The sequence below is a fragment of the Pongo pygmaeus genome, chromosome 2, assembly GCF_028885625.2.
Source record: "Pongo pygmaeus isolate AG05252 chromosome 2, NHGRI_mPonPyg2-v2.0_pri, whole genome shotgun sequence".
In the NCBI taxonomy this organism is placed as follows: Eukaryota; Metazoa; Chordata; class Mammalia; order Primates; family Hominidae; genus Pongo; species Pongo pygmaeus.
The window spans coordinates 206,535,946-206,556,212 of NC_085930.1; the positions used below are offsets into that span (position 1 = coordinate 206,535,946).

Below are 20,267 nucleotides of genomic sequence, written 5' to 3' on the forward strand. Positions count from 1 at the left end.
CCCTCCTCAGCCTCCCGAAGTGCTAACATTACAGGCATGAGCCACTTGCGCCTAGCCTGATATATATTAAGATAAGCTAAACGTCTTATGTTTTGTAAATACTTTTGTGATCCTTTTGATTGAACCTTTAGAAACATCTGTATCAATAAATGATTTATACTTACCGACAAAATAGCCATAAAGTTTTTCCTTAGTTTTTCCTTCTTAACTCTTTTGTCTCTTTTCTATCCATTTCATCCTGACCCACCAACCCAGTATCTAATACTTGGTGATACTTCCCATTCCTTTCTTTACCTGCAAGGAAAGTACTTTTCTAAAGCTAATGAGCTCCCCCGGGTGAGGTGGCTCACGCCTGTCATCTCAGCACTTAAGGAGGCAGAGGTGGATAGCTTGAGCCCAGGAGTTTAAGACCTGCCTGGGCAACAGAGCAAGTCCCCCCTACCCTTTTATTTCTTTTTTGAGACGGAGTCTCGCTCTGTTGCCCAGGCTGGAGTGCAGTGGCACAATCTCAGCTCACTGCAAACTCCGCCTCCTGGGTTCACGCCATTCTCCTGCTTTAGCCTCCTGAGTAGCTGGGACTACAGGCACCTACCACTGCGCCCAGCTAATTTTTGTATTTTTAGTAGAGACGAGGTTTTGTCATGTTGGCCAGGCTGGTCTCGAACTCCTGACCTCAGGTGATCTGCCCAACTCAGCCTACCAAAGTGCTGGGATTACAGGCGTGAGCCGCCGTGCCTGGCCTGCAAGTCCCCATTAAAAAAATAATAATAATAAGTTAATGAGCTCTAGGCTATAGAATTGTACTCTATGCTCACATCTCATAAAAGGAAGGTCTTGTTTATCTTTACACCTCTACCACCTACTGCCATACTAGCACATTGTAAATATGCAATAAAGGCCAGGTGCAGTGGCTCGCCTGTAATCCCAGCACTTTGGGAGGCCGAGGCGGGCGGATCACGAAGTCAGGAAATCGAGACCCATCCTAGCTAACACGGTGAAACCCTGTCTCTACTAAAAAATACAAAAAATTAGCCAGGCGTGGTGGCGGGTGCCTGTAGTCCCAGCTACCCGGGAGGCTGAGGCAGGAGAATGGCGTGAACCTGGGAGGCGGAGCTTGCAGTGAGCCAAGATCACGCCACTGCACTCCAGCCTGGGCGATAGAGCAAGACTCTATCTCAAAAAAATAAATAAATAAAAATGCAATAAAATCTTGCTTACTCAACCCAAATGTCAACTGGAAAATGAATAACTAAAAAGTAGCATGGGATATATGATGGAATGTTATTTGCCAATAAAAAAAAAATGAAGTACTGGCCGGACGTGGTGGCTCACACCTGTAATCCCAGCACTTTGGGAGGTGAGGTGGGTGGATCACCTGAGGTCAGAAGTTTGAAACCAGCCTGAGCAACATGGTAAAACCCCATCTCTACTAAAAATACAAAAATTAGCCAGGCGTGGTGGCGGTGTATGCCTGTAGTCCCAATTACTCAGGAGGCTAAGGCAGGAGAATCACTTGAACCTGGGAGGCCAAGATCACACCACTGCGTTCCAGCCTGGGCAACAGAGTGAGACTCTGTCTCAAAAAAAAAAATTGCCGGGCGCAGTGGCTCACGCCTGTAATCCCAGCACTTTGGGAAGCCGAGGCAGGCAGACCACGAGGTCAGACTGAGACTATCCTGGCCAACATGGTGAAACCCCGTCTCTACTAAAAATAAAAATAAAAATAAAAATAAATCAGCCGGATGTGGTGGCACACGCCTGTAGTCCCAGCTACTCGGGAGGGCGAGATAGGAGAATCACTTGAACCCAGGAGGTGGAGGTTGCAGTGAGCCGAGATTGCACCACTGCACTCCAGCTTGGGTGACAGAGCGAGACTCAGTCTCACAAAAAAAAAAAAAAAAAAAAAAGAAATTAAGTACTTCTACATGTTGCAGTATGAATGAATCTTCAAAACAAGCTCAGTGAAAGAAGCCAGCCCCAAAGACCACATACTGTATGATGTCATTTGTACGTAATGTCCAGAACAGGCAAATCCACAGAATCAGAAAGCAGATTAGTGGCTTCTAGAGGCTAGAGAGACTGGGGGGGGAAATGGGGAGTGACTGCTAATGAGTACAGGCCTTCTTTCTGGGGTGATAAAAATATCCCAGGCCAGGCATGGTGGCTCACGCCTGTAATCCCACACTGTGGCAGGCTGAGGCAGGAGAATCGCTTGATCCAGGAGACTGAGACCAGCCTGGGTAACATAGTGAGACCCCATCCCTACAAAAACAAATTTAAAAATTAGCCAGGCGTGGTGACGTGCATCTATATTCCCAGCTACTTGGGAGGCTGAGGCGGGAAGACTGTTTGAGCCCAGAAAGTCGAGGCTGCAGTGAACTATGATCACACCACTGCACTCCAACCTGGGTAACAGACCAAGACCCTGTCTCAAAAAAAAAAGAGAAAAAAATTCTAAAATTGGTCATGGTGATGGTTGCACAACTCTGTGAATAAACTAAAAACCACTGAATTGTATACTGTAAATGACATGTCAATTATAACTCAATAAAGCTGTTAAAAAAAAAAAAGTCTTGCTTGCTTTTGTTATAGCGTTCAAAGGAGATTCAGAGCTAGAAAGTACAGGTGTACAGTGAGATGGCAGAAAGCTTACTAGCAGACATTCCTCCTCACTAAGGTTGGTCCAGGCTGTTGGGTGGATCTCTGACCATTCGCCTATGCCAAATAGCCTGTGTGATTCAGGGAGGAATGTGGAATAGGTAGCAAGTCACTGAACTGATTTCACATGAATATATGAAGCAAAGTAATTTAAAGCATTAAGACTCTCCAGAAGAATTTAAAAAAAAAGACTCCCCAGAGTCTAAAGACCAAGAAATTTCAGTTTTCTCAGAGCTCATTCCACTGAAAAGACTGGCTTCCTTTGCTCTATTCCTAGCTACAGTGATTGGCTGATTAGCTGACAGTATCACCTATTTGGTTATAACTTGTTCCTACTCCAAGTGATGCTGCTGAATTGGTACACACCACCATTTCTTTAATCTGAATTCTCTAAGAAATATTCAGAAACTAAAAATGCCCTGTTTTGTTGATTGCTGAGTCACTTTCTGAGCTTATTTGCTGTAGCATGCAGAACAATGCCCCCCTGCAGATGGCCACACCCATTCCCTGGAGCCTGTGACTATTCTACCATACATGGCAAAAGAGACTGCAGACCAGGCACAGTGGCTCATGCCTGGTAACCCTAGCGCTCTGGGAGGCCGAGGTAGGAAGACTGCCTGAGCTCAGGAGTTCAAGACCAGCCTGGGCAACACAGCAAGACCCTTACTCTAAAAATAAAAATAAAAACAGTAAGCCAGGCATGGTGGTGGGCATCTGTAATCCCAGCCACTTGGGAGGCTGAGGCAGGGAAATCACTTGAACCCAAGAGGCAGAAGTTGCAGTAAACCGGGATCGCGCCACTGCACTCCAGCCTGGGTGACAGAGCGAGACTCTGTCTCAAAAATACAAATAAAAATAAATAAAAATAAAAATAGTAAAGAGGCTTTGCAGATATGATTAAATAAAGGAAGATCATTCTGGTTTATCTGGGTATACCGAACTTAATCACAAGAGTCCTTGTAAGTGAAAAGGGGAAGCAGGAGATTCAGAATCAGAGCAGGAGATATGGCAGAAGCAATCGTCAGAGTGATGTGAGCACTGGCTGGTGCCAAGCGCTAAGCAATGTGGGAACCCTCTAGAAGCTGGAAAAGGCAAGAAGATGGACTTTCCCCTGGACCCTCCAGCTCTGCCAACACCCTGATTTTAGCCCTCTGAGACCCATTTCAGATTTCTGATATCCAGAACTGTAAGATAATTCATTTGTATATTTGTATTATGGTAATTTGTTACAAATGCAACAGGAAACAAATACGTATACTTGCCCTTATGATCAATATCAGCCCTGCAGGCACTTGTCTATTTGTAGGGTATTATTTGCTTTTATTGCTCAAGATAGAGCATTCATTTGAAATAACTATTAATTGTTTCAGAATAGATTTTTCCCTTTGGGCTGGGAAGCTCTAGAACTAAGCAGTGGAAACTGAGTTTGATCAATGGCTAATGGTCAATATAGGTAAAGAAACATGCAATTCTGTCACTGGGATTTTGAAACACAGATTTCATAATAATATTAGCAACAGTAGCTTCAATTGTGTGTAAGTGTTCTCTGACATGTTTTTATTATGGAAAGTTTTAGGGAAGGTAGCAAGCTGAGACAGGATAGGCAGTGTGGAGGAAAGCTTTAGGAAGGGTAGCAAGCTGAGATGGGATAGGCAGTGTGGAATGGGGGTCTTTCATCTAAGGTTTGGCAATAATTAGGAAATACAAAGATAATTTTCCAGAGATAAAGGAGCATAAGGTAGGCATAAACAGAAAAAGGTTCTCATCTAAGATACACCTAGTAATAGAATGGAGGAATGATAGAGGGAGAAAAACAGTAGAAAAGATGCACTAGACACCACGAGATGATACGAAGATCAAATCACTGCCTAGAGCCCCAATTTTTCTATTTCATTAGTTTTATTTATTTGTTTATTTACTTTTTATTTTTATTTTTATTTTTGAGATAGGGTCTGTCTCTGTTGCCCAGGCTGGAATGCAATGGCGTGATCTTGGCTCAATGCATCCTCCGCCTCCTGAGTTCAAGCAATTATCATGCCTCAGCCTCCCAAGTAGCTGAGATTACAGGCATGCGCCACCACGCCTGGCTAATTTTGTATTTTTAGTAGAGACGGGGTTTCACCATGTTGGCCAGGCTGGTCTCGAACTCCTGACCTCAGGTGATCTGCCCACCTCAGCCTCCCAAAATGCTGGTATGAGTCACCGCACCTGGCCATATTTCAATAGTTTCAGCCTAATACACACGCAACTTCCATATTTTCTAACATTTCTTTTTCTAAATCCAATGTAAAGCTTCTACAACTGAGCTGTAAGTCATAATCTAGTAAAAAGGCAGAAGATTTCCAGTGACTGTGAAAATACACTTACTATTCCTTCTTTTCATTATTTCAGAAGACGTGTAACACTGATATCATCAATGTCATATCGGTTTCTCCCCTCCCCCTGCCAGGTTAATCTCCACTCACCACTGCACAGCGCTGCACTTTGGAAGGAACCCCATCTTCCTCTGTTGCCCCGTTGGGTCCGGGCGCCTCTTTTCTCCTCTTCCTTGCATTGACCTTGGCTGAACACTGTGCATCCATCTTCTTTTAACTGGTCATAGAAAGTGAAAACAAAAATTTTCTCATTGGGGTGGGAAAAAGTTTGTCACCAGTATTTCAGAGATGTTGACATGGATACACTCAGCAAAATATCAATTCTATAGCTGTACTTCACCAAGATGAGCCAATGGCATCTGGCAAAAACAGCGAAGCTTCAGAAAACACAGGCTCTAGTAGAAATACTGAAATGCCTCTCTGTGGAACAATGGCCACAGTGAATTGCCTGAAGTTGGAAGTCATTCCCCCTCACACTGCAGCCTACATACCAACTGCTAATTTCAAATCCTGATTGCATGCAAAAGATTGGAATTATTTGGCTGAGAAAGATAGTTACACAGACTCTCCCACTACCCTCCATATCATTGATATGACAGATATAAGGCAATGTGAAGGTATGACTGGTACAGATAGAGAAGAGAGCCTTTTGTAAAGGGATGGCTCTCACCAAGTCCTGGATTAACAAAACACAGATTTCTTAACTCTTTTTTTTTTTAAGACAGGGTCTCACTCTGTTGTCCAGGCTGGGATGCAGTGGTATGATCTTGGCTCACTGCAGCTTCAACCTGGTTAGCTCAAGCAATCCTCTTGCCCCAGCCTCCCAAGTAGTTGGGAGTACAGGCACATGCCACCACACCTAGTTATTTTTTTTTTCAGAGACAGGCCTTGCTATGTTGCCTAGGCTGGTCTTGAATTCCTGGCCTCAAGTGATCCTCCCATCTCAAACTCCCAAAGACTTGGGATTACAGGCATGAACCACAGCACTGAGTTAATTTCTTAACTCTAAATGCTCTATAGATTTCAGTGACCACTTCACCAGGGTTACTTGTATGAAAATTGTGGAGTAGCATAATGGTTTTTATTTACTTTTTTATTATTTTAATTTTTTTAGGGGTCTTGCTAGGTTGTCCAGGCTGGAGTGCAGTGGCTATTCACAGCCATAATCATAGCACACTGTAGCCTCAAACTCCTGAGCTTAAGCAATCCTCCCACCTGAGCCTCCAGAATAGCTAGGACCAGCATAATGTATTTTTTAAATGTCCTTCTCCTTCTTTCCTTTTTTTTTTTTTTGAGAAAGAGTCTCACTCTGTCACCCTGGCTGGAGTGCAGTGGCACGAACTCGGCTCACTACAACCTCTACCTCCCATGTTCAAGCAATTCTCCTGCCTCAGCTTCCTGAGTAGGTGGGATTACAGGCACCCACCACCACGCCCGGCTAATTTTTTGTATTTTTAGTAGAGACAGGGTTTCACTATGTTGGCCAGGCTGGTCTCGAACACCTGACCTCGTGATCCACCTGCCTCATCCTCCAAAAGTGCTGAAATTACAGGCATGAGCCATGGCGCCCAGCCAATTTTTGTATTTTTAGTAGAGACAGTGTTTTGTCATGTTGGCCAGCCTGGTCTTGAACTCCTGACCTCAGGTGATCCATCCACCTCGACCTCCCAAAGTGCTGGAATTACAGGTGTGAACCACTGCACCTGGCCCTTCCCCTTCTTTTCTCAGTACTCATTTCCCTCTCCTCTTTCAGGGTCTTAACACCTCAAGCTTGTTCACAGTTTCCAGCTATTAAAATCCCCTCAGGGATTCTCCTTCCCCGAAAGGAAAACTTATTTATTATTGTCGCATTTAGCAGAGAGTTTCTAGCAACTAGCTATTACAGCAAAGTTCTGAATATTCTGTATTTCATGTTTATGTCACAGAACACTTGGGGTGTCACTTCGCTAGCCAGAAACCTCTGTGGCCAGTGGCACCTTTGCCTGAGTTTTGCTCAGGCCCGCTAGGCTCGTTCTGTCCACTGAGCCTGGTAGGCTGTGCTCAGCTTGTGTTACCAGCGCAGATTCCACGCATGCCAAGGACAAGCCAGGCACGGAGCGGCAAGGGGTGCACAGGCGAGCGAGCACAGGGCATGGCCACTGCGCACAGCCAGGCACGGAGCGGCAAGGGGTGCACAGGCGAGCGAGCACAGGGCATGGCCACTGCGCACAGCCAGGCACGGAGCGGCAAGGGGTGCACAGGCGAGCGAGCACAGGGCCCGGCCACTGCACACAGCCAGGCACGCCAGCTGCCAGGGGGTGAGCAGCTCGAGGCGCCAGCCCCCTGAGAGGCTGCAGCTGAACCAGGCGTACTACTAGCAGCTTCCACTGCAGGCACTGGGGAACATGGTGGTGCCCAGAAGCTTGGAGAGGCCAGGAACCACAGAGCTCCAAAGAGGGTGTCACAGCCCTGGCTCAAGGAGCTCCTAGGTCTGGGCTTCCCAAAGGGCTACAGCTCTTCTCTCTCTCTCTCTCTCTCCTCTCTTCTCTCTTTCTCTTGCTCACAGCGTGGCAAGCAGTGGGGGAGGGGAGGACGTGTTTCAGCTCTTCAGTCCCGCCATTTGGTGGATCCCGAGTTCTTGTCCCACGTCCAGGAAGAATGAGGTATATGGACAACTGGAGGATGAGCAAGGTGAAGAGGTGCTTTATTGAGCAACACAACAGCTCTCAGGAGACCCCAAGTGGGTAGCTCCTTTCCGCAGCAGGTCGTCCCAGCATCTGTGCAGCCCTCAGCGGAGAGGAGACCCAGAGTGGATAGCTCCTATCAGCAGGCAGATCATCCTGATGCCTCTGCAGCCCTCAGTGGAGAGGAGACCTGGAGTGGGAAGCTCCTATCCGCAGGCAGGTCATCCCATCAAGTATGGCTGAGTCCAGGGTTTCTACGGGCTTCAGCGGGGAGGAAGTGCATGCTGATTGGTCCATGGGCAGCCACAGGCAGCCCGGAAAAAGCATCATAAGTTCTCATTCCAGTCCACAGAACTGGCAGCCTGGGCCCCAGGCTTCAAGCCATCCCTGGCTTGAAGGTGGGGCTTCACCAGGGACCCGCCCATTTCCGCCTAGGAGGCTGTCTGCCTCCTGCTGCCATCAACCTGCTGTCCACGGCGCCCAGGCTATTCATGCCAAGGGGTGCCTGCAGGCCTGCATGGAGCTGCCCTCAGCTCCGCCTTGGCCTCCCCCTCCTGTGCTCCTGGACACCCAAAATCCGGAGGGGGCCAAGGCAGAAGGGGGCTGGCATGTCAGCACTGCCCCTAGCACACGCACACCCAGCCAGGTCATGACAGTGCCCAGGCTTGGCCTCAACTTTGCTCCAAAATCAGAGCAGGCACCAGAAGCAAGGAGAGGCCAGGCAGTGGGAGCAGGCACTTCAAGCCTGCAGGGGCAGGGGAGGTTCCTGGGCCCCCAAAAGCACAAGGAAGCCCGGGTATGTAGCCACGGCTGCTCCCGCCCTACCAACTTGGAAGCGGGCAGGGCTTCCACCTACTCCCAGCTCCCAGTGGCTCCATGGAGCGTGCAGCACAGACCAAGCCTCTCCAACTGCAGCCGGCAACATGGCAGTAGCCCATCCAGACAGGCCACCGCTGCCATCATTTAGATGTTGGCTTTTCAGCCCCCTGCAGGGATAGTTGCGTTTTTGTTGAGTAACACAATTTGTACAAATAAATTACTTTCTTGATACTGATGAAATTTTAGGAATCAGCCAGAAATTGGGAGTAGGGGAAACTCTGTGAACAACTGTCATCTCTGCACAAGATACGGTTCAGAGAAAAATCTTCAGAACAGGTGGAAAACCAATGCCAGACAGAATGAGGACAGTCTGCTCTGCCCTACAGCCTCTCATAAGCCTGACTGAGATGTTCATCTAAACAACTGCAATTGTGCCTTACTTTCTTTCCTCCGGCTAAATTCCAAGTGGCAATATGACAAGATCTACAAGAAACTGGCCTAATTCTTAGAGACTGAAGGTGACACCCCATGAGTCATGGCCAACATGAAAAAATGTCAGAGTCCAAAGTGAAAGATGAGCACCACCTAGAAACTTCCTTTCATCGCAAATGCAAATTAAAATGGAAGAAGGGTTCTATACATTTAACTCTGAGTTCTTTCAGTGATGATGATCAAAGCTTGTCTTTACTATTGTTATTAATGATTCCTTCATAATATTCAGAGGTCAGTACTCTCATCTCAATGGTCTGAGTGAACTACTCAAAATGCCTAATCCATCCAATTAATGATAGTTTTCTAATTTGCACAGTACTCTTCTGTAAGTATCTGCTCAATTCTTCTAAGTGTAGAGAGACAAAATCCACTATGAGAAATATAATCAGCAATTTGGCATCTGGCAAGTCAATAATATCAGGCAGATAAAAATATAAGTACTTACTGTTTACAAAGTACTGTATCATAATTTTTAAGTACAAACTGAACCTGGAGGACATTATGCTAAGTGAAATAAGCCAGACAAGAAAGACAAATACCACAATGACCTCACTTATTTGTGGAATCTAAAAGAGTGGAACTCACAGACGTACAGAATAGAATGGTGGTTATGAGAGATGGACAGAAGAAGGTGATGTTGAGTACAAAAATTCAGTTTTGAAAGGAGAAATAGGCCGGGCACGGTGGCTCACACCTGTAATCCCAGCACTTTGGGAGGCTGAGGCGGGTGGATCACGAGGTCAAGAGATCGAGACCATCCTGGCCAACATGGTGAAACCTCATCTCTACTAAAAGTACAAAAAATTACCTGGGCGTGGTGGCACATATCTGTAATCCCAGCTACTCAGGAGGCTGAGGCAGGAGAATCGCTTGAACCCAGGAGACAGAGGTTGCAGTGAGCCGAGATCGCACCACTGCACTCCAGCCAGGCAACAGAGCGAGACTCCGTCTCAACAAAAAAAAAAAAAAAAAAAAGAATGGAGAAATAAGCTTTAGTGATCTATTGCACAGAATGGTGACTATAATAAATAATAATGCAGCCGGGCACGGTGGCTCACACCTGTAATCCCAGCACTTTGGAAGGCCAAGGCAGGCGGATCACAGGGTCAGGAGATTGAGACCATCCTCGCTAACACACTGAAACCCTGTCTCTACTAAAAATACAAAAAATTAGCCAGGTGTGGTGGCGGGCACCTGTAGTCCCAGCTGCTGGGGAGGCTGAGGCAGGAGAATGGTGTGAACCCGGGAGGCAGAGCTTGCAGTGAGCCGAGATCGTGCCACTGCACTCCAGTCTGGGCGACAGAGTGAGACTCCGTCTCCAAAAAAAAACAAAACAAAACAAAATAAATAATAATGCATTTTATATTTCAAAATTGCTAAAAGAGTAGATTTTAACTGTTTTCACCACAAAAAAATAAGTATACAAGGCAAGGAATTTGTTAATTAGCTTGATTTAATCATTCCACAATGTAAACATATATCGAAGTATCACATTATATCCCATAAATATAAACAATTATTATTTATCAATTTAAAAAATTAAAGGCCAGGCACAATGGCTCAAGCCTGCAATCCCAGCACTTTGGGAGGCGGAGGTGGGCAGCTCACCTCAGGTCAGGAGTTCGAGACCAGCCTGTGCAACATGGTGAAACTCCATCTCTACAAAAATACAAAAATTAGCCAGACTTGGTGGTGCATTCCTGTAATCCCAGCTACTCAGGAGACTGAGGCGGAAGGATCACTTGAATCCGGGAGGCAAAGGTTGCAGTCAGCCGAGATCGCACCGCTGCACTCCAGCCTGGGCAGCAGAGCGAGACTCCGTCTCAAAAAATGAAAAAAAAAAAAAAAATTAAGTACAAACTATTTTCTCAAGGAGTCTTCAATTAAGGCATGGAAAACACACACAGAGCTCCACCTCAAAAATGTTTATGATATTGGTATCCAAGAAGATGTTAAAAAAATGTTTATGATATAAAAATGCTCTTCAGGATTCTAAAACCATGGGGTGAAAGTTTACTGAGGAATAGGATATTTGCAGTTACAAAAAACTGACCAGGTGTAGTGGCACATGCCTGTAGTCCCAGGTACTCGGGAGGCTGAGGTGGGAGGACTACTTGAGAACAGGAAGTCAAGGCTGCACTGAGCCATGATCGTGCCACTACACTCCAGCCTGGATAGCAAAGTGAGACCCTTTCTCAAAAAAAAAAAAAAAAAAAAAAAAAGGCCATATGCAGTGGCTCATGCCTGTAATCCTGCCACTTTGAGAGGCCAACGCAGGCGAATCACCTGAGATCTGGAGTTCAAGACCAGCCTGACCAACATGGTGAAACCCCGCTTCTACTAAAAATATAAAAATTAGCCAGGTGTGGTGGCGGGCACCTGTAATCCCAGCTACTTGGGAGGCTGAGGCAGGAGAATCGCTTAAACCCAGGAGGCGGAGGTTGCAGTGAGCCGAGATCACGCTGTTGCACTCCAGCCTGGGTGACAAGAGTGAGACTCCATTTCAAAAAAAAAAAAAGTATTTTTCTTTACCTGCTTACACTATTATGTGTTTATACTATTCCTTATCTGCTTACATACAGTTCTTCTATTTTCTGAAGATGACTTTTGGGTTTTACATTATATTCTACACTGTTCTTTAAACTGAAATATTTAGATCCTTCGGATTTAAAATAAACATACCCACTGCTTTTTGGGTTTTAGTTTAAGACACTTCTTTATCTCATCCACTTCTCAGGAGACGGAAAACATCTGGGTCACAGATATTCCATAATGATAACCCTAAAAGAATTTAGAAATTATGGAAAGATTACTCCTCATGACTTTCCTCTAGAACTACTGCTGTTTAAACTTTTACTCTGGGCTGGGCGCGGTGGCTCATGCCTGTAATCCCAGCACTTTGGGAGGCCAAAGTGGGTGGATCACATGAGGTCAGGAGTTCGCAATCAGCCTGGCCAACGTGGTGAAACCCCATCTCTACTAAAAATACAAAAATTAGCTGAGCGTGGTGGCATGCACCTGTAATCCCAGCTACTTGGGAGGCTAAGGCAGGAGGATCACTTGATCCCTGGAGGTGGAGGTTGCAGTGAGCCTAAATCACACGCCACTGCACTCCAGCCTGGGCGACACAGAGAGACTTTGTCTCAAAATAATAACAACAATAATAAACTTTTACTCTGTAGGTCTCACAAGTTTTTTTCATTTTTCACGGGCCTTCCTACGCCATCCCAATGTTCTCTCACATCTACTAACTTATAACCACAGCACCAAAGCATATAGAATAATAACTGATGTTTAAAATCATGGAAAAAGTTACCCCCATCTCCCTCATGTTCCAATAGATGCTTGCCCGGACACATCACCTTTGCTACTGAGAAAGTATAGACAAAAAGGTATGTGGGAGGATGAGGGTGTACTGAAGAGAGTAAATACACCCTAACATCGTGTTGGCTTCTTAATTTGTTACACTGAAACTCAGGTGTACCTAAAGCCACACCACCATTACAACATTGATAACTGCCCAGTAACCATTTTGAATACCTCCAACAATGAGGAACAATATTTCTTGGACTCTCAGTTTATGATAAGTGCACCTCTGTCATCAACCAACACCATTCAAGTAAGGTACAGTGATGGCTCTGGAAAAGGAGGTGGCTTTAAATATCTACAAAGGGGAAAAAATTACACGCACACACACAGGCTGCCTTAATATTCCTGTTTGTCCAGCGGGCAATGGGACTGGGAAATTATCGCGCCTCCTCAGAGCCAATCAGTAGGAGGCGAACATGGGGCAGTACATTACCTAATGCCCTGCAGACTGACCCTTAGGAATGAGACAGAAAGAAAAGTATTTGGAGATAGAATAGAGAACCTCCCTCAAGAGCCCTACTAGGATGAGCCAACACTTCCTGTTTGTTTAGTGGTTCATCCTCCAGAACACTTTCTTTGTCAAAAAGGCTATAACAGCCCGGTACAGTGGCTCATGCCTATAATCCCAGCACTTTGGGAGACCAAGGCAGATGGACTGCTTGAGCCCAGGAGTTCAAGACCAGCCTGGCCAACATGGCAAAACCCCATCTCTACTAAAAAGACAAATAATTAGCCAGGAGTGGTGGCACATGCTTGTAGTCCCAGCTACTTGGGAGTCTGTGGTGGGAGAATCGCTTGAACCTAGGATGCAGAGGTTGCAGTGAGCCAAGATCATGCCACTGTACTCCAGCCTGGGTGACAGAGCACGACCTCATCTCAAAAAAAAAAAAAAAAAAAGCTAGGCCAGGTGTGGTGGCTCACACTTGTAATCCCAACACTTTGAGAGGCTGAGGCGGGAGGATCACCTGAGGTCAGGAGTTCAAGACCAGCCTGGCCAACATGATGAAGCCCAGTCTCTACTAAAACTACAAAAATTAGCTGGGCGTGGTGGCAGGTGCCTGTAATCCCAGCTACTTGGGAGGCTGAGGCAGGAGAATCGTTTGAACCCAGGAGACGGAGGTTGCAGTGAGCCATGATCATACCACTGCACTCCAACCTGGGTGACAAGAGTGAAACTCTATCTCAAAAAAAAAAAAAGGGCTGACAGCCAGAATACAGCATTTGTAAGACCTGATCTTTCCAACTGCTGCCTATTCACTCGCTAGATAAGTCACCTTATCTTAATCACTGAAATTTGAGCATAGACTCTAAATATGGACATAAAAACCCATCCCTCAACACCCTGCCTGCTAAGTACATGAGTGTCTCCAAAGTGCCCTCAAAATACACAATGCAGTATCTGTGCCTGTGATTTTTACTCCGACTCACAAAGATCTGGCTTGGTTTCTGCTGACTCACCTACCAGTACACACTGCTTGCCTTGTTCCTCCACGTTCCAATAGATGCCTGCTGGGACACACCAACTTTGCTAGACAAGTGGAAGATGTGTTTGTGGAGGGTGGGGTGGCACTGAGGAGATACTAAGGATACATCTAGTCGTATTTTTCCAATGTGAATGTCCTGAAGGAGACAGAATCTAGGTGCTGGCATGTCTATGCTTGAGTCTGAAAGATGAAAGGCTCCTACAAGTAGTTTTAGGGACTTCTATCCAGTCCTTTCTTTTTTTTTTTTTTGAGACAGAGTTTCACTCTTGTTGCCCAGGCTGGAGTGCAATGGCACGATCTCAGCTCACCGCAACCTCCACCTCCCGGGTTCAAGCAATTCTCCTGCCTCAGCCTCCCGAGTAGCTGGGATTACAGGCATGCACCACCATGCCTGGCTAATTTTGTATTTTTAGTAGAGACGGGGTTTCTCCACGTTGAGGCTGGTCTTGAACTCCTGACCTCAGGTGATCTGCCCGCCTCCGCCTCCCAAAGTGCTGGGATTACAGGCAGGAGCCACTGCACCCAGCCTATCCAATCCTTTCTATTCAACTTCCTTATTGCAAACAGACCTACCAAGCGAAAGAGGAGCTGGACTTTGCTTCCTGAACTATGTAACAATCTAAATATAGGAGAGTCCTGTCTTATCCACAGGGGAAATGTTTCAAGATGCCAGCAGATGCCTGAACCCCTAGAGAGTATGAACCCTATATGGACAGTTGTCCCTCGGAATCTGCAGGGCATTGGAACCCCTAGACAGTATGGACCCTATACGGGACAGTTGTCCCTCGGAATCTACAGGGCATTGGTTCCAGGATCTCCTGCAGATGCCAAAATCCACAGATGCTCAAAAGTCCCTTATATATATAAAACGGTGTTGAATTTGCATATAATCTATACCCCCTATATACTTTCAATCTTCTCTAGATTACTTACAACACCTAACACAATGTAAATACTATGTAACCAGTTATTATACAATATTGGTTTTTTATTTGTACTATTTTTTATTGTTGTATTGGTATTTTTATTGGTTTTTTTTCTGAATATTTTCAATCCAAGTTTGGCTGAATCTGCGGATGTAGAGCTCGTGGCCACGGAGGGCTGACTCTACTTTGTTTTCTCCCTATATACACACAGCTATGATAAAGTTTTATGTATAAATTAAGCACAGTAAGAGATTAACAGCAATAACTAATAATAAACCAATTGTAACAATATACTGTAATAAATGTTATGTGAATGTGGCTGTTCTCTCTCGCTCTCGAAATATCTTACTACATCATATTCAACTATTTTCTGACCGTGGCTGACTGTGGGTAACTGAAACCACGGAAAGTAAAACTGCGACTAAGGGTGAGCTCTTTTAGTAGCAAGTTGCAATTACATATGCTGTTCCACATTTCAAAAATCTAACTCAAACTTGACCGATTACTGCAAGGAAGTATTTGCAAAAAATGAGGCATAATTTTTCCTTTGCATTCTATTCCTGCCTTCCCCATCTCTAGGCTACACTATCTTCCCACTAAAACCCAGTGCCCAGCATTTTTCTATCAGCACACCAATGCCCAGTTCCAAAGCCGAGTGCGCAAGCAGACTTCACATTTGGGATGTTTATCTGCTTCTACCGTGGTGGTGCTTGATAAGCTGGTGCTCTAAGAGGCAAGCTCTGGAAACTCAAGGGTTAAAGCGCATCTACTATTCCTGGCATTCATTAATCATATCATCTTGCTGTACACTCAGGTCTTTCTGGAGATAACAGTGTAAGGACATTGCCCCCTATGAAAAGGCCTTTGAAGCTTGAGGGAGTATATGGCTAAGCGAAAGTAGGGAAAAGAGCTGGACTCAAGAACCAGAAAATCTAGATCAGGGGTCAGCAAACTACAGCTAGCTGGCCAAAGATGGCCCACTACCTGTTTTTATAATTAAAATTCGATCGGAACACAGCCATGTTCACTCACTGATGTATTTATTGTCCATGGCTGCTTTTGTGCAACAACAGCAGAGCTGAGTAGTCACAGATACTGTGTGACCTGCAAACCTTAAACTATTTACAATCTGGCCCGTTACTGAAAAAGTTTGCTAGCTCTCATCCTAGATGAAATCAGGACCACCTTTATTAATAATTTGGTGGCAAATTCTACCTAAATTTACCCAATCTAAAGTGAAAAACAGTGTTAGAATTATTTCGAGTGCAGTGGTGCAATCATGGCTCACTGCAGCCTCGAACTGCTGGGCTTAAGTGATCCTCCTGCCTCACCCTCCCAAGTAGCTAGGACTACAGGTGCATGCCACCACACCCAGCTAATTTTTTGTAGAGATGGGGGTCTCACTTTGCTGCCCAGGTTGGTCTCAAACTCCTGGCCTCAAGCAATCCTCCTACGTCAGCCTCCCAAAGTGCTGGGATTACAGGTATGAACTATCACACCAGGCTGAGAACTTATCAATGTAAAAGTGAATTTCAAAACATGAGCTTCTCTGACAGATGAGTTCTAAACTAAAGTTCAACGTTACTTGTCATGAGCCCTATAAACTGTCACATTTAAGACCTTAGCTTTGAACTAGATCTCTTCCCTCTAATTTCATCAGAGAAACCCCTTATTCAACAAACACGGAGCGGCGCGCGCCCCGTGCCGGAAACCCTTATTCAACAAACACGGAGCGGCACTTACTCTGTGCCAGACCTGGGGTTAGCCACCGGCACACATAATAAAGCTTATACTTCTTCAGCCTGGGTTAGCCACCGGCACACATAATAAAGCTTATACTTCTTCAGCCTGGGTTAGCCACCGGCACACATAATAAAGCTTATACTTCTTCAGCCTGGGTTAGCCACCGGCACACATAATAAAGCTTATACTTCTTCGGCCTGGGGTTAGCCACCGGCACACATAATAAAGCTTATACTTCTTCAGCCTGGGTTAGCCACCGGCACACATAATAAAGCTTATACTTCTTCGGCCTGGACACGTAGTAGCGTATTTCAGGAAAGAAAAAACCATGAGGGACACATGTAATAGTTCTTACAGTTACAATTTTACTCTGCCACTATTCTACTAGAATATTTGGTGAGTAAACTCTTGTGTTTAGAATGTGATCTTCCTAGAGTGGGTTATGGAACTCATATCTCTAAGGCAGGGTCTATGATAGAATTCAGGAAGTCTGTGAATTTGGATGAAAAAGACTGTATCTTTATTTTCACTTCAGTTATGAACATAAGCTACAGCAGTAATAGCAGACTTATTAGACAAATGGATTTGTTACCAGTAGAAATCATGGATATTTTCATATCATATCATACTTGTTATATTTTGATAACTATATATCAATATAATTCAATATAACTGGTTTTCTTTATAGTTCTATGTATTTTATTTTTGCATATAAAAACATATTCCAAAAAGGAACTCTAAAAGCTTTCACCACACTGCCAAAGGAGTCCATAACACAAAAAAGATTAAGATTCCTGTTCTACGGTCAAAAAATAAAGAAACACAAATCACATTTAGGGTAATTTTCCGTATATAAAAAAACTACCTGTTTTTTATTAAGGGTCATATGCTCATTTTCTATAGAGTAGGGACCATATGTCATTATTTTTGGCAGCCCTCACTTTAGAACTGGTTTGCAAGTAGTTGTGAATGTGATATAACAGCCTAGCAGATTCATGGGTTCCCCTGGCTCATTGGCAGTCATCCTAGTCCAAACATAGAAAGCCTCCAACTAACATAACTTTCAACTTGTGGTACAAGAGAATTCCCAAAAGAAAGCGAGGGGCAAGGCACAGTGGCTCACACCTGTAATCCCAACACTTTGGGAGGCCGAGGTGGATGGATCACTTGAGGTCTGGAGTTTGAGACCAGCCTGGCCAACATGATGAAACCCCATCTCTACTAAAATACAAAAATTAGTTGGGTGTGGTGGTGGGCACCTGTAATCCCAGCTGAGGCAGGAGATCGCTTGAACCCAGGAGGCAGAGTTTGCAGTGAGCTAAGATTGCACCACTGCATTCTAGCCTGAGCAACAAGGCAAGACTTGGTCTCAAAAAAAATAAATAAATAAATAAATAAAAAGAAAGAAAGGAGGGAAAAGACACACACAGAAAGCCTGCTATTAATATATATCTATTAACCTGGTTTACGAATGGTAAAATACAGGTAATTCAATTATTTATATTAATGAATAAGGTAGGTAACAAACCTAAAAGAATGCCAAATATGAGACTCATTTCTTTTTATCTTCTGAGGTGGCGCTTCGGCACATGCTGCAAACGTAAAAAGATACATTCCTTGAATTTACCGGCTAAATTGTAGAAAGGAATTAGGATTTAAATTCTGCCACAAATAATCCACAAAGCAATTAACAAAACAAATCACAGATGAAACACGTGTCTAAGTACTCATTTGACAGGAATACTGTGAAAAGAGAAGTTTAGGACTAAAAACAGAAAGATTTACGCTTAGGAAAGAGGTTCAAGGACTTAGGAAAAAGGAAATGCCAGAAGCTGCCAAGCAGATAAGCAGGAGGCTTGACAAGGCCTAAAGTACTGATCCCCTCACTCTCCTAAGTCACCCCTTTTTCTAATATGCTTGATGTGTGATAATGTCAAAGATGTACAAGCTGCCAGCCACAATCTCGAGCAAAAAAGGGACTCTCACAGTCCTGTGATAATTGGCAAGTACCCTGACTTTAGGGTTTCTCTAACTGGAAAAAAATCCAAGAAAAAAATGACTTTTACAAAAATGTATCTTTCCAATCTATTTCAAGGTAACACAAACTTTGATGTAAGGGAGACCTATTTCTGCTTGATTTGGAAAGGGAAATTTCTATTAGTAGAAAAGTCAGAAGGTCTGCTTCAGATCAGTTATGTAAATACTTAGAAAAGCATGATGCTTGAGTAAGAACTCTACTATTATTAGCAGATATTTTGCTATTATCCATCATTAATAACAATGGAAAATTATGCTTGCTTTTTATTTGAGCATTTCAAAAACTAAATCTCATCAGCACTTATAACATCTCTAGGAGAGGTTATTCAGATCCCTAGGGAAATACTGTTTAACTTAAAGGCTAGACAGCTCTGAATTATAAATGGAGTCAGATGATTTACAAACTCTATGAAATTATATATAAAATTTGGTAAGTTCACATATATTTCAGATTATTAAAGGGCTATTTAATCATAAGAGTTACCTCTGGCCATGGTTAGAAAATCTAAAACAAGAGAAAGCAATAATGCTTTCCATACATAGTCACAGGGCGAGTAAATGTTAACATCAGAGAAAGTCACCAGGGACAGCTAAATCCAGGCTCTATCTAACTAGATCATTCTTCTTAAGGGATCACATATCCAAAAAGCAGGTCCCCAAGGAAAATAAAACCCCACTGCTTATGGGAGGAGAATCATAGACTGAGGGGGAATGAAGCTCATTCTTTATCAACCAGGCCATCATGCTAGTTTTCAAAGGGAATTTGCAAAGCAAATCTTTTGTCCTACAAAACGATTCATTTCATTCAGCAAAGAAAAAAGACCCTAGAGGGAGTACTGCTGAATCCCAAGCCTCTTCCACAGTCTGTTACCTTGAAGCATAGATGCTGTTCTAGAAGAAACCCTTGGGTTCCTTTTAGCTACGCAGAATGTAAGTCAAGTAAACATCTAATGTGCTAGAAAAAGTTGTAACTAGCCAATTTATTTAGCCAAGAAAAGGCTATCTCCCACCATTCTCAACTCATTCCCATTCAAGAACCTATCTGAACTCTATTCCCCTATTACAGAGTGTAGGGGGCAGGAGTGGTTATCAGATTAATACAGTGTACGATAAATTAAATGACCTCATACTTCTCCTATTATAAAAAGCACTGGTGGCACAATCAGTAGCACCTTCTAAAAAGAGCTGTAAGGCCAGGTGTGGTGGTCACGCCTGTAATCCCAGCACTTTGGGAGACTGAGGCTAGTAGATCACCTAAGGTCGGAAGTTTGAGACCAGCCTGGCCAACATGGTGAAACCCTGTCTCTACTAAAAATACAAAAATTAGCCAGGCATGGTGGCACATGCCTGTAGTCCCAGCTATTCAGGAGGCTGAGGTAGGAGAATCGCTTTGAACCAGGAGGCAGAGGTTGCAGCGAGCTGGGATCGTGCCAGCGCACTGCAGCCTGGGCAACAGAGTGAGACTCTGTCTCAAAAATAAATAAATAAATAAATAAATAAATAAATAAATAAATAAAATAAAAAGGGCTGTAAGAGAGAAGGAAGTAGTAACATTCACTTTAATTTCATCTACATCACTCACAGCCCTAAAGAAAGGGAATGTGTAGGAAATAAAGTCAGCAGCTAAAGCTTCATTTACATTACCCATAGTGTGGTATCACTCCTAGTATGCCAGGCTTGGCCTCCAGTGTACAAATCATT

The 20,267-nt window shown here is 44.2% G+C and overlaps 1 protein-coding gene across 27 annotated transcripts in view; it reads right to left on the reverse strand.

Annotated features, from left to right (window-relative positions):
• The window catches only part of PCYT1A (phosphate cytidylyltransferase 1A, choline), a 53,123-nt gene that overhangs the window by 30,246 nt on the left and 2,610 nt on the right, over positions 1 to 20,267 (reverse strand). For 8 of the 27 annotated variants that reach the window (XM_054480502.2, XM_063661372.1, XM_054480509.2 and 5 more), the window contains 3 exons: positions 18,058 to 18,121; positions 11,690 to 11,788; positions 5,124 to 5,250 (listed from right to left, as the gene is read on the reverse strand). In XM_054480502.2, coding sequence (XP_054336477.1) covers positions 5,124 to 5,240 — 117 coding nt within the window. In that variant the 5' untranslated portion in view covers positions 5,241 to 5,250; positions 11,690 to 11,788; positions 18,058 to 18,121. Of the gene's footprint in view, positions 1 to 5,123; positions 5,251 to 10,615; positions 10,830 to 11,689; positions 11,789 to 18,057; positions 18,122 to 20,267 lie in introns of all 27 variants that reach the window. The other 19 variants (XM_054480505.2, XM_054480530.2, XM_054480504.2 and 16 more) reach the window with 6 other exon arrangements.